The 24,546-nt window shown below is 43.7% G+C and overlaps 1 protein-coding gene across 1 annotated transcript in view; it reads left to right on the top strand.

The window, feature by feature from the left end:
* The window catches only part of DIP2A (DIP2 disco-interacting protein 2 homolog A (Drosophila)), a gene marked incomplete at its 5' end in the record, with an annotated part of 77,789 nt that overhangs the window by 38,565 nt on the left and 14,678 nt on the right, over nt 1-24,546 (top strand). Inside the window, 15 exons of the mRNA XM_010161878.1 lie at nt 409-532; nt 804-913; nt 1,339-1,441; nt 4,817-4,881; nt 5,203-5,296; nt 5,698-5,817; nt 7,257-7,371; nt 8,498-8,637; nt 16,357-16,493; nt 17,895-17,975; nt 18,173-18,300; nt 20,298-20,412; nt 21,582-21,783; nt 22,374-22,483; nt 22,626-22,706. Coding sequence (XP_010160180.1) covers nt 409-532; nt 804-913; nt 1,339-1,441; nt 4,817-4,881; nt 5,203-5,296; nt 5,698-5,817; nt 7,257-7,371; nt 8,498-8,637; nt 16,357-16,493; nt 17,895-17,975; nt 18,173-18,300; nt 20,298-20,412; nt 21,582-21,783; nt 22,374-22,483; nt 22,626-22,706 — 1,725 coding nt within the window. The remainder of the gene's footprint in view (nt 1-408; nt 533-803; nt 914-1,338; nt 1,442-4,816; nt 4,882-5,202; nt 5,297-5,697; nt 5,818-7,256; nt 7,372-8,497; nt 8,638-16,356; nt 16,494-17,894; nt 17,976-18,172; nt 18,301-20,297; nt 20,413-21,581; nt 21,784-22,373; nt 22,484-22,625; nt 22,707-24,546) is intronic.

Here is a 24,546-nt window from a genome sequence, read left to right as displayed (position 1 = left end):
GGAATATTGCTATAATCCCACAGACATTGAGACTATTATAGAAGAGCCGAAAAGCTACAGGCTCTACTCTTCAGTGCCTCAGGACTCACACAGCATCAAACCACCTCTCTGTTTTACCAGCACTTACAAACGTCCCTGTTGAGGTGGAGAGGGATGCACGGTCCTTGCTTTGCAGAATACTTTGCTACCATTGCTTGCCAGATCTACTGCCAAATCTAACTTCCTTGGCACTAAGCAAAACTGAGCCTTTTGAGCGTAGACTTCAGTCTTTTGTCTTATGGGCTCGAAGTTTTGGTTTTTTTCCAGTGATATGAATTGGCTTAATATTCTCTAAACATGGAAAAGTTACAGTAAACTGTACAAAAGCTTCATTATATGTGAGATTGCTATAACATGGTTTCTCTATAGGATGCTGGCAGCCAGCAGATTGGATTTCTTTTGGGCAGCTGTGGAGTGACACTAGCTTTAACCACTGATGCCTGTCAAAAAGGCCTTCCTAAAGCTCAGACGGGCGAGGTGGTTACCTTCAAAGGTACGGCTTTAAGCTACTCAAATTGATTTATAGGATGAAGAGTGGGTGTAGCCATTGCTGCTATTAAACAATGACCTGGGAGTTTGCTTGCATGATCCTGGCTCATATATCTAGAGCTGCCTTCATTGTCAAGACAGTACTTAGTGCTGCTTCTTCCTGTCGGGGAAAGATGCTGCAGTTTACGCTTCCCTCCTGTTGTTACCTCTGAATACTGGAAAAAGAAACCTGATTTTTGGGAACTCTAATGACAACTTCTCTTTTCATTCTGAAGGCTGGCCTCGTCTCATTTGGTTTGTGATTGATGGGAAGCATCTGGCAAAACCAACTAAGGACTGGCATCCGCAAGTTCGGGACGCCACTGCTGAGATTGCTTATATTGAGGTGATCCAGTATAATATACCTAACTTCCTCTACTGTAGTTTATATCACAGCATGTTTTCTTCCTTTAATCTCTTGATGCAATAAAAGAGGAGACTGCAGAATTTCTAACTGTGGAACCAGAAGGTTTCTGTCAAGGTTGCCAGGCAAGCTGTCATTTGAGTGGTTATGCTTTAGCAGATTGAAGATGGGGATAATTTGTACTTTTGGATCCATGGGATAATTTGTTTAATTGGGGTAGAGAAAAAGTCACGTTTCGTGTGATAGTAGTGTACTCTGTGAACATAAATGTGTCTTATACACTGTTTTTTTTATTTTTTTAAAAAGGTCTGCTTCATTTTGATAATAAAATATTCTTTCAGCTCACTACTGTAAATATTCTAGATTTTGTTGTTAATCTAATGCTTGTGTAAACTTTCTCTTTTCAGTACAAAACAAGCAAAGAGGGCAGCACAATGGGCATTACTATATCTCATGCTTCCATGCTGGCACACTGTCATGCATTGACTCAGGCATGTGGTTATTCAGAAGGTAAGTTAGATAGGCATAGCTTGAACAGGATACTCATAGCTTTGAATATTCAGACAATTTATGTTGCAAAATCATGTTTACTGTCTTAACATTAGCTAAGCAGTGGTAGCTTTAACTGCAAAGGGAAAAAGAAACTTCCCCATTCATAGTCAGTCTCATACTTGAAGGAAAGTAAAAAGCAACTTGTGAAATCATAATCAATATGTGCTAAAGTTTTTTTAACATAAGATCCTTATTAATTTTATTCAAGGGTTTGGATTTTTCAACCTTCATAAATATGTTAGTTGGTGGGAAGAGCTGTACTGATTTTTCACTGTAGAATACAGCTTTGCTACGAACCTGTTTTGCCCTCCCTAATGCCTTTTGAACAGACTGACCACTTTATGTAATCATAAGGCATCTGGTTTGAGATGCCCACATGCAGAGTTAGAGAAGTTCACCCAGCCGAAGTTGAGGGAGCTTTCTTAGACTGATCCTAAAGGCCATTTGCATAGCATTGATCTCTTTTAAGAGCTTTGGATAACAGCAGTTCCAGGTGGAGCTGCTCACACAGTGCAGAGTGTTGTGCCATGCAGACAGGCTGGCATCAGTTGTGCAGCTGATGGAGATATTATCTTTCAGGAGATAGAGTTGGAGTTATTGACCAAAGGAAAGGTCTTTTGAAGTCTTGAAACCTGGGAATGACTATGTGAGACATAATAGCATCATAGTCCTTATAATTCTTCTACTTAGTGGTTCCGAGGAGTGTGACACACAGCTAGGAGTCTTTATCCTCGATGGCTGTGCTCGCACTGGCCTGCCTTCACAACCTGACTTCCTGGGGCATTAAGTTGAAGCAGAAGTTACTTTGCTGTAAATTACCTGGCCCATGTATCCTGACTCAGATCCAAGATCCTCATAAGAATCATAAGCAGCAAAGAGAGATAGTGATATAATGGTAACTGCCAGAGCAAAGAGGACAAGAGGGTTTTTCACAGACCCACCCAGATACCAGCTGCCTTAGGGTGCCTGGCACACTGAACTCTGACAGGATCTGAAGAATGCATCCAGTTCTGTGAACATCTCTAGGGATCATAGAATCACAGAATGGTTTGGGTTAGAAAGGACCTTAAAGCCCATCTAGTTCCAACCCCCCTGCCATGGGCAGGGACACCTTCCACTAGACCAGGTTGCTCCAAGCCTCATCCAGCCTGGCCTTGGACACTTCCAGGGATGGGGCATCCACAGCTTCTCTGGGCAACCTGTGCCAGTGCCTCCCCACCCTCTCCAGGAAGAACTTTTTCCTGATATCTAATCTAAATCTCCCCACCTTCAATTTAAACCCGTTACCCCTTGTCCTGTCACTACAGGCCCTTGTAAAAAGTCCCCCCAGCTTCCTTGTAGCCCCTTCAGGTACTGGAAGGCTGCAATAAGGTCTCCCTGGGGCCTTCTCTTCGCCAGGCTGAACAAGCCCAACTCTCTCAGCCTTGTATCAGCCCTCCTGCTGGCCACAGAGCCCTTGCTCCCAGAAGAACATTTTGCGTATCTTGCCTAGTCTGTCTACCTAGAGTGTCAGAACAGAGGTGTTCAGTTTTCTGCAGTTCACATAAAAGCTTGGACATTGAATCCACACAGGAAGGGCTCCCTTTCCCATATTTTGCTATGAAGTGCAGAGCTTTTGCTCAGTCTTTCTTTGGTGGCAGGAGGAAGCTCTGAATGTGAGTTTAAGTTCTGTAAGAATGACTGAACCACCAGCTTTGTTGGTTGTAAGAGCTGCTGGGAGGAATAAGGAAAATGAAACAGGATCGGAGCCACGTGCTACATGATGGCTGAAATTCTTATCAGCAGACTGGAAAGGTGTCTGCTTCCTCATTGTGAGAGCTTTGGTGTACTGAGAAGAGGTGGTTGCTGAACTGCATGAGATGGCTCTTCCCTTCACCTTTTGATTGACCATTAACCAAAACCTTTTCCCCTTGAAATCTCTTTGATGGAAGAATCTCATGGTTTGAGTAGTTTGTATCCCATAATGTGGTAGTGTGCACTGATGTATCTTGGGACATGCAGAATCACAGTGGTGGAGGTTGGAAGGGGCCTCCAGAGGTCATCTGGTCCAGCCCTTCAGCTCAAGCAGGGCCACCTAGAGCCCATGGCCCAGGACCGTCTCCAGGTGCTTTTCAGAATCTCCAAGGATGGAAACTCCATGACATCTCTGGGCAACTTTTTCCAGTGCTGTCACCCCTTCCTAAAGGTTTTCCAGGTGCTCCTGTCCCCTAATCATCCTTGTGACCCTTCACTGGACTCACTTCAGTAGCTCCATCTCTCTCATACTGGAGAGCCCTGAAACGGTCACGGTACTGCAGGCTGCGGCCCTCGGCAGTGGCGAGCAGAGAATGATCACCGCCACGGGCCTGCTGCTGACACCCCGCCCAGCGCACCGTTAGCCTGCCTTGCACACGGCCACTGTGAGCCCCAGGGCCCTTTGTTGAATCTATTGTTAAATCGTTGAATCTGTTTTTTTAAAATCACTTAAGATGTTCAAATTTCGTAAAGAAGACATTGAAGAAAATTTAGTACAGACATGGTAGTATTTCTCACTAAAGTTAATTCTTTCAGATACAGCTGAACTTTTTCAGTTCAGCTGTGAAAGTTTGCATCAAAACTAAACTTTCAGTCTCGCAAAGTTCATTGGCAAATATACACATGGAAGTGGCGAGTCCAGAGGAGGCCATGAAGATGCTCCAAGGGCTGGAACACCTCTGCCGTGGGGACAGGCTGGGAGAGTTGGGCTTATTCAGCCTGGAGAAGAGAAGGCTCCAAGGAGACCTCATTGCAGCTTTCCAGTGGCTGAAGGGGCTACAAGGAAGCTGGGGGGGAACTTTTTACAAGGGCCTGTAGTGACAGGACAAGGGGTAACGGGTTAAAATTGAAACTGGGGAGATTTAGATTTAGATATCAGGAAGAAATTCTTCCCGGAGAGGGTGGTGAGGCACTGGCACAGGTTGCCCAAAGAAGCTGTGGATGCTGCATCCCTGGAAGTGTCCAACCCGGGCGGGATGAGGCTTTGAGCAACCTGGTCTAGTGGAGGGTGTCCCTGCCCATGGCAGGGGGGTTGGAACTAGATGGTCTGTAAGGTCCAGCCCAATCCATTCTATGATTCTGTGATTCTATAAATACCTTAAAATACTTAATATGTACCCATAATGTAAAGGTGATTGTTGTGAGTAAAATAAGACACTTTCAGCTTAAGCAGACTGTTGTAGAAAAGAAGACAAGGCACATAGCTTTGATTTCTTAGTGGTGTTGGAAGTTTTGTAGTTGCTTTAACAAATATTTTGAGTTCTTAGATATTTTCATAAATATGTTTCTTAATTCTGATAGTTTTTCCTTCACTTCCAGCTGAAACACTAACAAATGTTTTGGATTTCAAGAGAGATGCTGGCCTTTGGCATGGAGTCTTAACGGTGAGTAATTTGAATGAATGAAAAAAGCCTGCAGGAGGTTTCCTCTCTGAGGTGTCAAGTGGTGGTATCAGAATGGGGTCATAAACACTTTCCAACTGTTTATGTTTCAATATTGATGTTTTTCAGAATAAAGTGTTACTTTTTCAGTAACAGACTGCAGAGGTATAGCTTACATTTTTACTGACTGTAGATGTAGTTTTGTCTAACAGTTAAGTGTAGGTGTTACACTGTAGCTGTTGTGATTATTTTTTTTAAGTATTGATACATGCTGCGTATTCTTTGATCCACCTGAAAATTTATTTTTTCATATTTTTCTCACAGAGTGTTATGAACAGGATGCATGTCATCAGTATTCCCTATGCATTAATGAAGGTTAATCCACTTTCCTGGATACAGAAAGTCTGCTCATACAAAGGTAACTTTAAAGTATTTTTGCTTAACCCATCTCTTCTTGGATGATTTAATAATCAATAAATACATTTGTTTGTGTAAAATGTCTGCTCTAGCTGAGGTCACTGCTGTCTTATCCAGCTGACTTTCTTTGCCACAGCTTTAGCAATCGGGTACTCCTTCCAGTATTACGGTTTCTTGCCTTGGTGTTTGAATTTATAGGAAATACCTAAATGTTGTCATCAAGTCCATCTGGAGACACTGGGCATATATGTGTCATAGTAGTTAAATAGTTGGCATTTGTATTTGCTTTCCGTTTGTAATTTGTTTCATAGATTTCTGTAAATACACAAAAATATGTATAGAATTTATAATTTGTCATTATTTTGTTCTGCACAGAGCCCATAATTATTTTTTTCTTTTCAGCCCGTGTAGCAGTAGTAAAATCACGTGATATGCACTGGTCACTTTTGGCTCAGAGGGATCAGAGAGATGTCAGTCTGAGCTCTTTACGGATGTTAATAGTGGCAGATGGAGCTAATCCATGTGAGTATGGGGGCATTTCCTGAGTGTCAGTGCAACATGAACACAGTGCACACCGTAAATCACAGAAGTATGTGCTGCAGGAGCCTGGCAGCGCTGGCTATAGTTCATCTTGTGCAAAACAGAGACAGCAGCAGTATGTCTTTGCCAAGGACACTGGAGCAAGACTTTCATAGGAAATGTTCTGAAAGATCTATTTATATAAAGAACAGTTGGCAATGTGATTCGAAAGAGGCTTTTAAAATTTGAAGTAAATCACAATGCCAGTTTCCAAGTAGTTGCTTATGTAATGCACGTAGACATAAAATCTTTGACTTGCAGCTTGTCTGATTCTGTACATGCCCCTCGGGCTTGTCTCAGTCATGTGCAAGGACATAAAACTGGGAACAGTCACAGCCTTAACTCAGAACCGTGACTGCTGTTACCTAGAGCATGCGGTAGATTCTTGCCTTTTTCTGTCAGTCACGTCATGGTGGTGGTTTACAGTAACCTGAGAAAGCAGCTGGGAGGTTTTTTTGCAAGACAAGAATATACCTTAGTTGCTTAATTTTGCTGTTCTTGTACACCAGAAAATCCATATTACTTCAGATTCCTTGGAGTTGCGTGATGAGAAGTCAGCAAGTGATGAAAGATGAAAGCTTGAAATGGTCTTGCTAAGATTCTATTTGTTGTAAGCACTGTTTTGGAGCTAATGCTGAGAAAGTCAGCCCTTTTTGTTCTGTAGCAAAATGCTATTTGTATGCTAGTGATGCCACGGCTTTTTCATTGCTGTTTGCGCTTCTTAGCTATATTTAGCTATGCAGATTCATGTTTTAACTTCATCTCTTCATCAGTGCTGTGCTCTTACATGAATTGAGGTGAAATCATACCTAGGATGGGGTGGAGTCAGTGAAGTTTGCCGGTTTGCCTTACGTGCTGCAGTTGCACACTTGTAAAATGCAAAGCTGCAGGTGATGAGGTGTCCTCTTGCATTTCGGGCTGAGAGCTAAAGGCCAGGTAGAGTTCTGAACTGAAGGTATGACAGAAGCATTTGATATTAATTTCTAAAAGCTTTGGTTCTGTGACCTGTGTAAAAACCACTATATAGGAGCCATATAGGAAGCCAAAAGGTACAGTTACCTTTAGTGACAAAATAATCTGATTGCTGAAGGACTTCCTGTGATATTAAATCTTAGGGAGTGCTGCCAGAGAGAGATTATGCAATTGTGAATTTCATTCCCTGAATGATTGTTAACTACTGGGAGTTTTTTCTTGAAACCTAACATCTAATAATAGGCTGGAATGTCTTTTAGGCAGTTGGAAAACAGAATGTTTTTGTGCACGGATGCAACCGTATTTGTGTAGCTGAGCTAAGAGTAAGCCTGGACTTTGAAATTCTGCAGCTGAAGCAAGCTTTCCTGTCCTTGACAAAGTGTTTCCGATTGTGTGATTGTTCTTTCTAGGGTCAATATCTTCCTGTGACGCATTCCTGAATGTGTTTCAGTCCAGAGGTTTGAGACCAGAAGTAATCTGTCCCTGTGCTAGCTCTTCAGAGGCACTAACTGTCGCTATTCGCAGGTAAATCTCTCTTCTGAGAATGGAACAGAAGCGTTTCTTCACTACTGAAATGTATCTTGTGTTAAAACGGTAGTCAGGAAAGACGATTACCCACAAAAAGATGCCCAAAGACCTAGACAGAGGAAGTCTGAGGTTCAGACTGAAGGTACCACCTTCACTGAAGGATGGGTGGTTTTTTTGTTGTTGTCTTTAAAAAGTTGAATATTTTCTTATAAGTAGTCAGCCATAAGGGGTGGGGGGTTGATATATGGGTTTTTTACTGCTTAGGAAAACGTGGTCTCACCCTCACTGATGTTGCTGGAGGACCTTTATAAAATGACCCCAGAATTAAGACTGTTGCTTACTTCGGATGAAGAATATGCTGAATCTTCCAGTAATTGTGTATATACAGTGTCTGGTAAATGGGGAGCTAAAGAAAGAAAAAAAATATTTGTAGCTGGTCTGAAAAATACCATTGAATTTCTGAAGCTGACAAGGGATGCTTGGAAAAACAGGAAACACATTGGTTATGAGTAGATGTATGGATGGAATATGCTGGAATTTTTTGACAGTGGTTTTGATCAAAATGTGCTTCTTCGGAAAAATCAGTTTCAGGAACACTTGGAACAAAAACGTTTGAGGTTTTTAAGACTGCTTTTTCTGGTGAGAGAACTGACATTTCCCAGTTTTAAAGAAACACACTTAAAGAACTGTTTTCTACAAGGGCACCTGGAATCTTTTGTTCTGTCCGTCTTGAAAGTTGAACAGTTACACAAAATGGAGTTGTTGGTCCTCAGTCAATTCTGCTCAGAGTAAGAAGTGTCCAGGCCTCCAGACACTTGCTAATTTTTCCTGGTGTTCAGAAAATTTGGCCTTTGAATACCTAGTCCTGACACTTCTTTGCCCGCACTGAAACTAAATCCTCTGTGTAACATTTTAGAGTGGGAGGAAGCTGTGTGATGTTTTGTTGTAGCTCTTTTTTCATCTGGTTAAAATATATTACCAGTCTTGACCACCTGTTCCTTTAAAATGAGAAACCGTTCCTTCTCTTTCCTTTAGCAAGCCTGAGAGACTGGCACAATGGTTTTGATGACCATGTTGCCGTTGGTCTGTTGGTTCATACCTGATTTGACTTTCTATTTTTCAGACCTCCAGAACTGGGTGGGCCTCCTCCAGGAAAAGCAGTGTTGTCTATGAATTGTCTGAGTTTCGGCGTGATAAGGGTGGACACAGAAGAGAAGTTGTCGGTGTTAACTGTACAGGATGTCGGTCAGATTATGCCTGGAGGTAGGAAAGCATTTCACGTAGGTTTAAGCATACTCCACATACGTTATCCGTGTTGCTATATTTGTACTGGTGAAATAAATAAAAATGTCAAATGATAAATACCTTCAAGGTAGTACGACTTACGTTTTGATGCATTACCTAAGCATACGACGATTAAGTAATGTCTCAATGTTTTCAGTAGAGATTAATCAGCAATAAATGAATGGACCAGCTTTTGGCTGGTCGGCAGGGTTGTGTTACTGTTCACTTGTTAGCATTAGTGCTGACTGGCGTACAGCTACGTAATAACAAATACAGCAGAACAAAACAAAGCGTGAAGCATAGTAGGAAGTACTGTCTTTTTTCCAGGACTAATGGTCCCCATGTTAGAATAAAATAGAACAGACTATTTCGGTTGGGAGGGACCTACAATGATCATCTAGTCCAACTGCAGCACCAATTCAGGGCTCACCTAAAGCTACTGCATGTTGTTAGGGTCATTGTCCACATCTCTTCAACACTGACAGGTTTGGGACATCAACCACCTCTCTTGGAAGCCAGTTCCAAGGTTTGACCATCCTCTCAGTAAAGAAGTGCTTCCTAATGTCCAGTCTGAACTTCCCCTGGTGCAGCTCTGAGCCATTCCCACATGCCCTGCCTCTGGATCCCAGGGAAAAGAGATCAGTCTCCACATCCCCTTCTCAGCTGCAGAGAGCCATGAGGCGGCCCCTCAGCCTCCTTTTCTGCAAACAAGACAAACCCAGAGTCCTCGGCTGCTCCTCAGAGGACATGCCTTCCAGCCCCTTTGCCAGCTTTGTTGCCCTCCCCTGGACACATTCATGTAGCTGGGATCAGAGACATGGTGGGATATGGTCTCTTCAGGAGGGACAGGACGGGGAGCTGCCCTTCATGTGAGGGAACAGTTGGAATGCATGGAGCTCATTTGAGGATAGTTGAGGAGCCAACTGAGAGCTTATAGATAAGGGCCAAAGAGCAGTATGGGTGACCTTGTAGTGGGTTTCTGCTATACTGCCTGACCAGGAAGGACAAGCGCACGAGGCCTTCTGCAGACAGCTAGAAGCAGCCTCAGGTTTGTAGGCCCCGCTCCTCATGGGGGACCTCAGCCAACTCTGTGTGTGCTGGAGGTAGAACATGACAGGGCATAAGCAGTCCAGGAGGTTCCTGGAGAGCATCAGTGGCAATTTCCTGACCCAAGTGATAGAGGAGTCAATGAAGAAAGTCTTTGCTGGACCTCATACTCACAAATGAGGAGGCACTTATTAGGGATGTGAAGGTTGAAGGCCAAAGTGGCAGTGACATAGTAGAACTCAAGATCCTGAGAGATTGGGGCAGGACAAAAGCAAGATCACAACACTGCACTTCAGGAGAGCAGACTTCAGCCTCTTCAGGGACCTGCTTGGTAGAGTCCCATGGGCTGAGGCCCTGGAGGGTCAAAGAGCCCAGGAAAACTGGTTAGTATTCAAGCTGTCTTCCGAATAGCTTCAGCTGAATGTTCAAGCTCAGGTTGTTGAATTTTTCTGCAAAGACACAGAAAATGGTCAGCTGTGACTGGCTTCTGTGTCTCAACAGAATGGTTATTTTGCCACTTCACCTAGAACACAGGTGGCATGGACTGTTACTGGTTCAGCTGTTCACACTACTGATGTCCCCTTGAAACCCCACTGACACTTAGGTGTACTCTCAGTCTTCTACTTGGGTTATGGGTTAGTGACAGGAACACGGAGAGAACAAGTTTGCATGCCCTTTAGGTAGTGATGGATCCCTTGGTGAACTGACTGAAGCTGAACTTGATGTTGGTCTGGTTTTTGAGAGTTCATAAAAATTGATTCAGGATCAATTAAAATCTTTCTTTGGATCAGTTTATCACATGGAGATCCTTCTGGCTTTGCTGTAGGCTTGCTGTCTGGGCAGAGTGTGCTTGACTAGATTAAGGCTCAAAGCAGCCTACATTTGTGCTGCACCTTAAGCTACTCTTCATATTCAACTATTACAGCTGTAAGTCCACTTGGTTAATCCTCCGTAGTGCGTTTGCTCAGTGACAGGTTCAAGTCCGCCTTAGGATGTTGGAAGAATTACCTGCGTGTTTGTGGGTAAGGAATTTCATCTTCCATGTCCTTGCGAAATGCTAATTGGGTAGCGAGAGGGATCTCTGACAAAACTGTCCTTTGTCAGATGCCTTGGAGCATTGTCTGGCAAATCTAACGGACCTTTGTGGTTTAGGGTGCCACTGACAGACAGCTGACAACACTACCATGACTTTCTACATTAGTAAGAAACATGGAGTGACTTCTGTGATTGTGTGAGGGTAAAACAGTTAAGTGTACATCCATTTAGTGCGTTGAAGTGATACGACTTGTAATCAATGCCTAATGCTATTTTGAAATATAAAAGTAAGTGGCAAAAATAGAACTGTGGCAAAAAAGCAGAAGTTGGGCAACTTAATGAATTAACTTTTAAAACTCTAGTAGGCACTGGGCTTTTAGTATCTGGGACAGATTACTTCAATTTGACCAAAGATAAAAATTCCAGGTCTGAAAGTTAAACCATGACAGCATTTTAGCAGAAATTGCTCCGTACATGTTAAGTTAGAGCATTCATGATCAAATGCTTTCTAGAGCATAATCAAATGACTTTGTTCCCTGTGACTGTCTCCTTAAAAAAAAAAAAAAAAAAAAAAAGCTTCCAGAGTGGGAAGAAAGTAGAAAGGCAAGCAGTTACTTATAGATGTGTGCTAAACAAAAAGAAATTAATGACTGACTTATTTTCAAATGAGTCTGCATGTACATTCTAACAGTGGATATACTTGTGCCTTACCTTTTAAGATTTATCCTTTTTCCTGTGTAGTATTCATGGAGGATGGGCTCTGTCCCTTCTCACTTGGTGTTTGGCATACAGGAGAGAACATACCACCATTTCCTTTCCTGTTAGTTGCCCTCTTCAATTATTCTGTTGACTATGAAGTCATGCTCTTTGTCTGGTTTGGGTTTTGGGGTTTTTTTTGCCTTTCCTTAGACTGCTGTGCTTTCACCAAAGACCTAATTTGAGTCAGATGCCATCCCTGAAGGCTTTGTTCCATCTCTTGATCCTCACTGAATACATTTAAGTCTTGGAAGTGACTACATGCCATAGCCTTTCAAACATCAATCGACATAAGATCTCACATTCCTGAATTTTGTTTGGTCAGATGTGCTGTGAAAGTAGCATCCTAGCCAAGAGCTAGTAGTCATGCTGAGGCTTGTTCAGTCAAACCAGATGGTTTTGCTCTCCTTGCCCTTGACGATCCCTGGTGTACTTTATTCAGGAACCAACTGGTTAAAAAGTCATCAATTTGCCCTCCTTTTCTTCACATCTTGCTATTTGTTCTGAGACACTGGGACCACCTGCTCGGGATTCAACAGACCCCTCAGCACCAGGATCATGTCATACGTCACTGCTGTTTAACCTATAGGCCACTCCTGGTGCCACATTCTCTTCGGTTGCCTTGGCTATTCATTTTCATGATCCACTGTGAATCCACTCACAAGAGCCACCAGGGAAATGCAAGCATCCATGAAGAAATCTTCCCATCGAAGACAGCATGGGAATTGTTCAGAGAAAACCTAGTATGCATTCCTCTGGGATCTTCTCTGCAGCTCCTGGAGGGATGATGCTTAGCCTCACCTGTTGACCACCTTGGGCTATTTTGTGTGATTTCTGTCTGGGGCTGGCATAGCTAAGAAGCAATATTTGACTCACAACCATCTTCATTCTTACAAAGTTAATCTTTTTTTTTTTCCAAATTGGATTGGTAGAGATGGTAGGGAGAGTAGACCCCTTCTTCTGCTGCCTGTTTTGTGCCTCTAGCTTTCCTATTGACTGGGGTGCAGTTGCTGTGTCATCTTGGAAGCTTATTGTACCTCATGCTTGCACCTGGAGATGAATGCTCGGAGTATTCAATGGATTGCCTCCCTGGTACTTCCCAACTGAATGTTTCCGTTCTTTTACAGGGTTCCTTTATATTCCTTCTTTGACAGGAGAGTAGCCCTCTCTAATCCAGAAGATCTATATCCTTATACCTCTTAATCACAGAAAGCCTTGCTCCTAGGAAGAGGGCTGCAGCAGCTACTCTGTGTACTCAAGCAGAAAACTTTGGTGTTGGTGCCAGATCTTAGGCTTCTGCAAGATTAATTTATGCATATATAGCTTCAGTTTCTGGATTATGACTGTATTCAGTACCTCTCCTAGAAGTTTAAGGAGAATGGTTCAAATTTGTCAACTGGCGGGATGCTCTCTTTGTCTCCAGTCTATGGATGTCTTGGATATTACTGTTTCCTGTGTCTTTGTCTTGGCAAACATTTGTCCAGGTTCTGCTAGTTACCCTGATGCATCATCACTGCAGAGGAATCTGATTCCTTTATCTCAGCGCCTGATTTGTGAAAGGCGTCTGTTATGGAGCAACTTTGTGAAGCTTTCAGTCTTATGCCTTAGATTGTGAGCGTGAGATAGCAGTGCCTCATTCCCACTCAGTCCCTAGAATTAATCAGTTCTGCATGTTCTGCTTGGCTTCAGTCTGTCACGTGATGGCACAACAGCCTGCCACTGCAGAACTTCTCTTGGAGATCTCGGGCAGTGTGTATACTTGTGATGAGACATTGTCTTCCAGTTTAAATGTTGGGCTCTGGATGACCACCATTACATGACCACCTTTAGAGTCCAGATTCTTGTTCATCCTTATCTAGGAAGTTGGCTGGCTTTATGCCTATTGCCTTTCCCAGAAGAGCAGGGAAGGATTCAGGTCCACACATTGGACATCCCCATACGTTGTTTTCTTCAAAGACTGAGTTTCTCCAGAAACCCTGCAAATACCTTCCCCAGTGGGTGGTAGAGGCATTTTATCCTAGCCTTTTAGTATTTTCTGGAGGCTTCATGCTTCTAGAACAGAAGTTACAGCTGAAGACTGTAGTGCAAGAAGGGCCCTCTTGTGTTTATTCTCATGGACCCAGGCCTTCTAGGAAGACTCGCTTGCTGCCAGAAGATCCTGGGATTCCACTCTTGGCACACAGTAGGCATCCAAACAGGTATCAGTTGCATCCACTATGAAACTGTGAAAGTGGAACAAGAGAGCTCTCTCTAACCCTCACCAGGTACTTTTGGAATTAGCCTTCTGCAGTGCAGGCCTCTGACGTTCTTGCATTCCTTCTGTGCTGGTCTTGAACATCCACAGCTGAATTCAGCCTTTGGTAGGGCATCAGCGCGGTCATTTGTTTGCACCGTAGGATTCTCATCCTCTGCCAGAAATCACATGGCAGGGCTAACTGCTGAGTCATCATCTGTAAGAATGTACATGTGGACTCATTTGAAGAAAGCGAGCTTTCTTTCCCGTAGTCAGTGTTCTTCATGACGTGTAGTCCACATGTACATTCCTGTCCCATCTGCTTTTCCTTCTCTCTAATTCTTTTTCAGATGCAATGCTGTTGAGAGAGACTGAAATGGTGGTAGATGCACTCTCTTGTATGTCACACATGAAGCAGGAAAAGAAGGAGGAGCGAGAGTACAGGCTCTGCAGATACTGCCAAAGGAAAACCTTGCAGTATCACGTGGCAGGGCAGAACTGTGCCTGCCGTTAGAATGTACGTGTAGACTACCTGTATCATACATTGGTTACTGGTAAGTAGTTTTTTTTACTTGATCAGGGTGATAGGATTGTCTTTGGGCTTCCTGGATGGAGCATCATCTGGGGACTGTAGGCTCATCTCTTGGTTTTTCCGTGTTTGTGAAGGAGTTGAGGACTGTAGCATTTGTGTGTGCCTACGGATTGTTGCGTTCTCTCCAGTTACTAACACTTCTCTCCGCATCATTGTTAAGCGTGACGCACAGAGTTCTGACCTTAACTCAAGGTATTTCCTGTGGTGATAAACTGTTTATTCTGTTTCAATTTGCCATTATTTTAAATGGCCTCTTTTTTTCCATTTTCTCCTCCTGAATTGCAAAATGCATTTTTTGCACAACTAACTGATTGTTCATACTATATAATTCGACTACAACTTTCTACCTCATGCGTATAATTTTGAACAACTGAAACTGTTCTAATTTGGACTTGGACCTGTACCAGAATTTGAGCAGTCTCTCCTCATTTTGTCACCGAGGGTTATCATTGTGTGGTTCCAAACGCTTTATTAATAAATGCTTGGTTTTCTGATAGATAATTTTTATGAAACCAAGATAATTTAGAGGTGGATCTATCGGTAGGGTGAATTATTGTCTCTCCTGTTCAGACCTAAGAAAAGAACACCTCTCAGATCAGAAAATGTACCTCTGAACCTATTCTACCCGCAGTTCTTGGTCCCTGCTTGCAGCAGAGTTGGCTTTATCATGTATTAGTATTAAAGGAAACGTGCCACTTCCCATTTATGATCTCTTTCTCATAAAACAGTGGTAAAAGTAAGGGCTATCTGTGTATCAAGATTGGCTAAACTAGGAAATAGTAATACAGTCCTTCATAATGGCAGTTGTAGGCCTTATCAGGGCTTCCCTCTGACATGTTCCATGGCCAAAACATTCCAAAGATCCCAATAGAAATTAAATCAATTTCTGATACCTCTGATTGTGATCATACACGCTACATTACAGAAAACAAAGTACGCTGATAATCTGAGTTGGAAGCAGACACAGTGGGAGGGGGCAGAACATCACTTTCACAGCATGGTCTGTGTTACTTTTCAAAGGCTCTGTTTTTGCATTGAACCAGATAGTCATTTTGATTTCTTTCTTAATGTTAAGTGCAAAGCTAAGCTTCCTTGCTCCTTTATGCCTTCTCTCCCCATCACCTTTTTCCTTTGGCACTAGGGTAGGTCAAATACAGGCTGCTTAAGCAAGGGCGCTACTTAGCCAGAGAAACCTCTGAGAAAACAGGGGCTTCAGAAGTGAAATACAACCAGTGGCCAGAGCAAAGCTCGGTGTAATATTTAGCTCACAAGTGTGTATATCCTGGATTAAAAAGAGAAAAATTCAGTGAAGGAAGAATTTTGAGATTTCAGAATAAATTTGGTAAGGATAATAGCAGCAAGACCTTTATGAAATGCGCTCCTTTTAAAGAGTTGAAGAGGGCCATCCCACTGAAGATAGGGAAGAGGTAATGTGCAGTCACAGAAGTAAGTTCAGTAAGGGACAGCTCTGTGAGATGAGTTGCCTGTGGTCTCCAAGCAATAGCTGGCAGACTGGCCTGCTTAACACAGAAAAATCATCGACCTGACGGTGACAGAATAAAGTAGCCTAGTTTTCTGTCCGTTTCTAATTGTTTCTTGCCTAACGTGGTACTAGGAACACCAAAGTGTGCAATAAATAAAAGGAGTGGTATGTGTGTAACTGCTATCTCTTTACGTATGTCTCATCTTTTTTCTCATGTGTGCTTGTACTTGATCAAACCATCTGCCTGCAGTTTGAAAAACCACGGCTATGGCTTTGGATTCAGGTGCAGCTGAAGTATGAAGCTGGTGCTTCACAGCCTTCTGAAGCACTTCTGAAGGGAAAAAAAAACCTGCATTTGCAAACTTGCATCTTGAACCATGGAGAGCACGTTCCATGGGCTGGCAGAAAGATAAATCTCTCTTGCGTGCTGGTTTTGCTGTAGCTGATTGATAATTGACGTTAAAATCTTTATCTGTCAGTGGGGAAGCAACTTCTGTGTCAGCTGCTGAAGCATACCAACGCTGTGGTTCTGTGTTCTTCCTCTCCCTTTAGCAAACGTGTGTGTTGTGAAGGTGGATGGGACTCCTTATCTGTGTAAAGCCGACGAGGTTGGAGAAATATGTGTGAATTCGGGTGCAACTGGGATGGCGTATTTCGGCCTCCTCGGAATCACCAAGAATGTGTTTGAGGTTTGTATTTCTCTTCGTAATGTAAAGTTTCATAGTTACGTTTTTAGTATTTCTTCTTGCAAATCAACTTCTTTGTTCTTTAAACTTCATTTTCTATTTTATTAGAAAAAGCCACGACCAAATACACTTCTTCATTTTCTGTCGAAACTCAAAATTCTGTCTTTTATAACCAAAAATACAAAGGACCGTCAGCAGTCAGTCAGCTGCCTCTAGGTTCTGCTGTCCAGTGTTGTGCCTGTGTTAGCATGTAAATTCATCTTCATTCTGTATTAACACAGCAGTCGTCTGTATTTACCTGAAGGCGTTTCAGGTTTGTTAGTGCACAGCTTGGGACGTAGAATTAGAAATCTGGTATTTGACATCTGCTTCGTACAGTCAAAACGCATTTGTTAGGATAGAAAAGCTTCCTGTGTGTATTGCAAACAGCATGAGCTTTTCAATATCAGCTTCAGTGTTGATTTGCTGCGATGCTTAGAACACTGCATGGTTTGCTGTTGGATATGTGAAATCATGTTCCTAGGTATATGGAAAAAGAGATAGTAAGGCTGACAGTGTGACAGTCACAAGACTTGTAGTTTGTCAAGAGTAAAGCAAAAGCAGTATTTCTGCTGAGATTTTTCCTTGCGGTGGTATCCCAATTTCGTGTTTTCCGGGGAAGAACAGACTGAAAGTCCTTTGGGAGTCACACACACAGTAGTGTTACGCTGGGCAGCGGTTTGAAGACTTGGCTGAAGTATGGAGTTCTACCAGGGCGATGAAAGAAATCCGCACCGTAGTCTTCTCCTTCAAACAAAGCTGTTGCTGTCAGCTTGCCAAGCCTCAGCACTTCATGGAGCTTAGCCCTCAGCGCTGTCCTTGGCTAGCGGGAGAGCCAGCGAGAAACCTGATGTTAACGGAGGAGTTGGGGCTTGGGGCGAAGGCAGGGAAACCACCTGAGCAGATGAGAGGAACTTGCTGATGAGCTTAAAGCTTTTGCTGTGGTCCTTTGTTGTAGGCTGTCCCTTAATTGCAGCAACCTTAACTTTCTTAAAGTTCGGATAGCGTAGCATTTGTCCCAGTTGAAGCCACGTGCCTGGGTGCATCTCTTATTGGGGATGTTAATAGTAGCGACGGAAGGACTTTGATTAAGTGCTGTATGGGTGCACAGTATAAAACCCGCCTCCTAAAGCTCTGTGAACTCTTGTTACAAAGGCTGGGTAGCTGAGAAAAAGAGAAGACAGAGGGCTGCCACAGAGTTAAGAAGTGGTGTGTCCTTCATTATTCAAAAAGTTGCTGTTCATACATGACACAATGGTAATTTTTCAATGAAGTCTAGAGCCGCACTGAAACAGAGGTGGGCAGCACTTGAACCACTTTTCTTTTGCGTACTGCGAGTACTGACCTATTTCTGTGTTCTTTCAGGCCATTCCAGTGACAGCAGCCGGCGTGCCTGTTTCAGACCAACCCTACACAAGAACAGGATTACTGGGCTTTGTGGGTCCTGTAAGTGTGAGTGAGCCACCTGGGGCCCTGCTTTGGGACCTGCTTTGTCCTTACTGCCAACTCTAAGTGGTGCCCCCAAATTCAGCAAGATTCTGTCTCCGGGCAGTGACCTCAGTATTGCTGGATTTAATTAGACATGTGTTGCCATGAGCCTAGAGTTGTTTTCCGCTCTATTTCTAATCCTGTCTTCTTTTCAGGACTATTTGGTGTTTGTGGTAGGAAAATTGGATGGCCTAATGACAGTTAGTGGCCGCAGGCACAACGCGGATGATGTGGTAGCCACTGCACTGGCAGTTGAACCCATGAAGTTTGTCTACCGGGGAAGGTGAGTATGTTAAAAACTTTACTGCTGATTGGACTTTGCTCGTTTTATCACCTGCAAACGACCAGCAAGTACCATAGTGTACACAGCAGCTCTGCATGTGAATTTTTACATGTGTGTTCTGTAGGAGAGGTGACACAAGGTTGTGATATGCCAGATGAGAACTTGGCTGTCCCTGCTGACTTGGAAGACAAACATTGACACCCTGCTTCATGCAGAATAGATTTAAAATCACTTTCAGATAGTATAAGCATAGATCTTCTTTCAAAGCTTCTCTTAGGACAGTCAAATGAAACTTGTGTGCCGAACGTGAAACACAACCCTTTTGTCTGCCTGGGCCTTTCATGCAGAGTGGCCTAGGGAGGAACTTCACAGCACGTTGTAAAGAACATGTTGAGGCTGCTGAGGGACCTTCAGAGACGGTGTGTGTTGTAGCACCAGGCTTGCTGCTCTTCAGTGGCTCAGTGGCTGGATGGAGATCGGTGACAAGTGGTGTCCCTCAGGGGTCCATACTGGGACCAGTACTGTTTACTATCTCCAGCAATGACACAGTCGGATTGAGTGCACCCTCAGCAAGTTTGCAGATGACACCAAGCTGAGTGGTGCAGTTGACATGCCTGAGGGAGGAAGGGATGCCAGCCAGGGCCACCTGGACAGGCTGTGGAGGAGTGGACCCCTGTGAACCTCATGAGATTGGAGAAGGCCAAGTGTGAGGTCCTGCACCCGGGTCAGGGCAACCTCTGGTATCAATACAGGCTGGGGGATGAAAGGATTGAGAGCAGCCCTGAGGAGAAGGGTTTGGGGGTACTGGCAGATGAAAATTCCGACATGACTGGGCAGTATTCACTTGCAGCCCAGAAAGTCAAGTATATCCTGAGCCGCATCAAAAGAAGCGTAGCCAGCAGGTCATGGGAGGTGATTCTGCCCCACTACTCCACTCTCATGAGACCCACCTGCAGTACTGCATCCAGCTCTGGGGTCCTCAGCACAGGAAGGACACGGACCCGCTGGAGCAGGTCCACAGGAGCAGGCCACAGAAACAGTCAGAGGAATGGAACACCTCTCCTGTGAGGAAAGGCTACGAGAGTTGCAGGTGTTCAGTCTGGAGAAGAGAAGGCTCTGAGGAGACCTTATTGCGGCCTTTCAATACTTAAAAGGGGTGTATAAGAAAGATGGGGGTAGTCTTTTTAAAAGGGCCTGTAGCGATAGGACAAGGAGTAATGGTTTTAAATAAAATGATGGTGCATTCAGATTAGATACGGGGAAGAATTTTTTTACAGTGAGGGTGGTGAAACGCTGGCACAGGATGCCCAGAGAGGTGGTGGATGGCCCATCCCTGGAAACATTCAAGGTCAGACTGGACAGGGCTCTGAGCAACCTGGTCCAGTTAAAGATGTCCCTGCTCATGGCAGAGGGAATTGGACCTTAGAAGGTCCCTTCCAACCCAAACCATCCTACAAAAGTTGACCTTCCCACTTTTTGCATCACTTGTGCAATTCACTGTGCATAAAAACAATGGCACATACCTGGTTGAAGCATTGTCAACAGGTTATCCTGGAAGATGCAAGCCTAAAACTTAGTTCACAAAGGGGAGGAAGTATTTTTCAGCGCAAGCATTGATAGACATGCTGGTCAGTAATTTGGCATAGTTGTCTTCCAGGAGGGACATCGTATGTAGGTGCAACAAGTTTAGCATGCATGATGGAATTATATAGGCAAGGTTTGCAAAGCCCCTGCACGTGTGGAACCTGCCTGTGCTAAATGCATACATACTACATTTGTGGCAGCAAATTCACTTGACCCCCAGCAGAAATAAGTCATAGTAATGAACCTGCCTTTGTTCTAGATTTGTCTGTGATTTTGTGATGATCTGGCATGAATAATGCTTGTGTGTGTTGAAACGATACCATTAAAGGTCGCAGTCATTTCCACCTTATAATAAGCCATGCTGTGTTCATCATATGTTGCATCCTATCATTCTTCTGTCCTTTGCGTTTTAGGATAGCAGTGTTTTCTGTGACCGTTTTGCATGATGATCGAATAGTGCTTGTGGCAGAGCAGCGCCCTGATGCGTCAGAGGAGGATAGTTTTCAGTGGATGAGCAGGGTTCTACAGGTAGTCAGTCTGTCCTTTCTCTCTTTCCAGGTGAATAAGGCTGATGTATGAAATGAGAATCTTAGAGCATCTTTTTTTCCAGAAGAAAAAAAACTAGCAGTGTAACCACAGAGAGTGGCAATAAGTTGACTTCTGAATGTATTTTCAGGGTTTGATAGTTACAGAATTTTGTAAAAAGTAAGACTTTCTTTCAGAATGTTTTTTTTAATTCCTACTACTAGGTTTCCTAAAGTCCTAAGGATGATAGTTTTTGTTTTAATTCTACAATCTCTGCTGATTTCACACCGGCTGAGAAGTTAAGTCTGAAAATGTTTAAGTGTGTACTTAGTGCCAAGTATCAAAACAGACCTTGAAATCTTTTTGTGTCACTAACGGCCTTACTCTAGATCTCCGATCGTAAGCGTTAAAAACTTGTTCCCTTGAATACTTCATTGTGTTTCTGGGGATGGGGAGTTGGGGGCAGGGGAAGGGGAATTCTGGTAGGTTTGCATCTGAGGATTTTGGAATTAATTGATCAGTTCTAAGGAAGTAAAAACTGAGAAAGCAGTTACGGAAGGTGACTGCAGAAGGGACCACTGAAGGGAGGACTAGAGACAACAACTTAAGGGAAAAGATGCTGATTAAGTGTAATGCAGTGATGTAGTAATGTCTAATTTTGGCTTTGTAATTTTTTGGAGGGAATACCTGGGACTAGAAAGGCTGTTTTTCATGGGAGGAAATATTTTTACTTCTCTTTTTAAAACTGTCGTAGCTGAAATAGACATTTTTAGGCAGCAAGATGTTTCCCTCCCTATTTTTGTGGTTTTATGTTCTACTGTGCTTTTGTGATTGTGCCATACATGCTAAATTTGCTGTGGTATACTTTTGGCTTTTTAAAATCTCTGCACTTCTTGATCACTTTTAAGAGACTCTCCTAATCCCTGATGTGCAGGTGGCATCCCCTTGATAGAGTGCACAAGCAAAGTCCTGGGTCTGCTCCTGCTCCCATTGAAGTCATGGCACAACTTCTATGAGTTCAGTGAGTGCAGAATTGGACCCTTTATTTGCAAATTGTGGTGCAAGTAAAAATTTTAATGTTATTAAATGACTTGAATTCAAATTCTTGCTCTAGCTACATCCCAGTTGATAATGTGGAATGTTGGGTTTGGGTTTGTTTTCTTCCTATCAAGGCGATCGACAGCATTCACCAAGTGGGCGTCTACTGTCTTGCCTTGGTGCCAGCCAACACCTTGCCAAAGGCTCCGCTCGGAGGAATTCACATTTCAGAAACCAAGCAGCGGTTTTTAGAGGGTGCTCTGCATCCTTGTAATGTCTTGATGTGTCCACATACCTGTGTCACTAACCTGCCTAAGCCTCGACAGAAACAACCGGGTGAGTAAACCAGAGCGTGCTCCTTAGTTCTGCGTGTCCGGTTCCGATGGTACGCGTGGCGTATGGCCTGGAGGCAGCGTGCATGACAGCTCGGGGCAGTGCGTGTTGGATGGCTTTAAGCTGCTTAACCTGGCATGGTGGTGTTGTGAGGGCAGCCCAGAGCTCAGTGAGGATATTATGGTCTCCTTCGAATCCCAGGTAAATGCAGGGATGTGCAGCACGCACCATGCTGCTGTAGCCACATTATAAATTGTTCCTGTCTTGGCCACCTAGCAAAGGCTGGTCCTCAGGCATGCTGCAATTCATGCCCTAAAGCTGAAATGCAGGCAGACCTCAATTAGCTGAACCAGTAATAGACTGATTTTTAATCTTAACAGACTTAATTTTTAAGTCCATACTCAAAATAGTCTGATTTTTAGTGTCCCATACTGTCCTCTCTGCTCTGTGCAGTATCATCCTTGGGTTTAGCTTTCCATCTTTTCAGATCTGTGCTATGTACGACGTTTATAATAATTTCCAGGCTGAATTATAGATAATGACATGTTCCTTACACTATTTTTCCTCATTTTGCACTGTTTTTCATAATGCAGATGTTGGTCCTGCTTCAATGATAGTAGGAAACCTTGTTGCTGGAAAGAGAATTGCACAAGCCTCAGGGAGAGATGTTACCCAGTTGGAGGATAATGACCAGGCAAGAAAGGTTAACACTCATGGCCTTGTATTAGTACATATGTTTGAGCTGGCTTATTCAAAATGAGAGAAGACCAGTGATGGTGTTCTCCTGAAACTGAGCGTGGTGCATTTTTAGTGAGTCTGAGTGTCTCCTTTTTTTCCCATTTCAGTTCCTGTATTTAGCAGATGTTCTGCAGTGGCGAGCTCAGACAACGCCAGATCATCCCCTCTTCCTTTTGTTGAATTCCAAGGTGAGATGCACTTCAGGTCATATTTGGAGATTGAGATAGTAAGATTGTTTGAATTCTAAGAAAATTCCAGCTAGAAGTCTTTTCTTAAAATGCTGCAGGTTATTTTGATGATGTGGGATGTCATCATTTCGAAGCAGACAACAATTGCTACTTAGCAAACAGAGTGATTTTCCCATATTTGGAATTTTATTCCACATCTGGAATTTCAGTATGCATTCTCCCTAGCATAAAACATTGCAGTCATAGCATTCCCTGCTGGAACACAACTTTTGTCATGTTAGAGGAAGCCACACTTGTGTCTTTGTCCCTGCACACATAGCTAAGTGGAAATCAGAGCTGGAAGATTGTTTCATTAGAAGATCTAGAGTAAGTAGAGAACCCTTGGGGCAGCTTTGGAATCACATTTTCTAGGAGCACTGCACGCCCTTCAGGAAAAGATGGTGCCTTATCCTTGGCTAGGCTCTGCCCCCAGAAAGGATGGCACCTTAGTCACTCCAACCTGAGCAAGTAAACGTTTCACTTTTGGAGCGCAGGCTCTGTGTATTTACAGGCTCGATATCCTTTGTTCAAGGGCTGGCCCTTGTGATGCATGACAAGGCAACGGTCGTGTTTCTCAGTACATGCCTCATTTTGCTCACAGCCGCTCTGCTCTGCATGTGACTGGCAGTAATTGTGGAACATTCACGTACCCTGTGCATCCCATACTTGGTAAAGGGGTGTGAAACAACCTGCGCTTTTGTATGTGCCTCAGTATTTCAGCCTCCCTGGGCTTGAGGAGCACTACTGCTGTGCCTGTCTCAGAAAAGTCAAATACTTTTGCTGCTGTTCTGCCACTTTTGTATTCCCCTCCTTTGATTCCAGGAGACAAAGTTGGTCAATTTTTGTTTGAGCCTGTACTGGGTAGCTACCCTTCCAGTGGCAGTAACAGTCCAGCGACAAATTCGCTCTACCTTGTGCTGTGCGGTATGTGAGATGGGGAACGTGCTTTTGGAAGGTCCAGCAGCAGCCCTTGGGAAGGGAAGGATTTGCCTCTGAGTCTCTCATTCAGACAGGCATAGTGGTTTAGGACATGGTTCAAAGTTCTGACTTTTCCCATGAGACTGCTCTAGCAGAAGATACTGCTTCAATATAGTTATTGTTAAAAGCCACAGAATTGGTTCATTCTTCTGTCAGAGCAAAGAAGCTTTTGAGTGAAGTTTTCTAGTGTGAAGAAGCCCCTTTCTTGGGTCACTTTTTTCAGGCAGCTCTCACCCTTCACAAGGAGACTCTGCAGAAAGGAAGCACAAAGCTTGGGCACAAAGAAATGATCTGTTGGTGAGCACATGCCTTAAATAGCTGGGAGTGATAAGCTGCAGTGCTGAACATGAGCGTGTTCACAGCTCTCCATGAGAGACCCTTTTGTTTCACACCTTTTTGTGTCAGTATTTTTCTCCCATGTCCTTGAGCTGTTCCTGTATCAACAATACACTGTATTTACTGTTCTTAATTGGCATAACTTCAGCTCCCAGGCATCAACAACAGCTTCCTTAGTAAAACTCAGCAGAGTGCCAATGCCATCCTACATCAAACTAGGCCTTGGATCAGACAGCTGTGCACTTTGGGCTGAGGGTACAGGTGACAGCTCGTCTTGGACCTGAAAATGAATACTTGTATAGCAAGCATTTGCTCTGATAATCCTTATCTGTACAGTGGAAGGCTTGATTCCGCCTCTGACTCTTTGTCCCTGCAATGGACAGGGACACCCTCCACTAGACCAGGTTGCTCAAAGCCTTATCCAGCCTGGCCTTGAACACTTCCAGGGATGGGGCATCCACAGCTTCTCTGGGCAACCTGTTCCAGT

The sequence above is a fragment of the Eurypyga helias genome, unplaced genomic scaffold, assembly GCF_000690775.1.
Source record: "Eurypyga helias isolate BGI_N326 unplaced genomic scaffold, ASM69077v1 scaffold5002, whole genome shotgun sequence".
Classification (NCBI taxonomy): domain Eukaryota; kingdom Metazoa; phylum Chordata; class Aves; order Eurypygiformes; family Eurypygidae; genus Eurypyga; species Eurypyga helias.
Note: the sequence above shows the minus strand (reverse complement) of the source record. Positions and strands in the feature narration are given on the sequence as shown.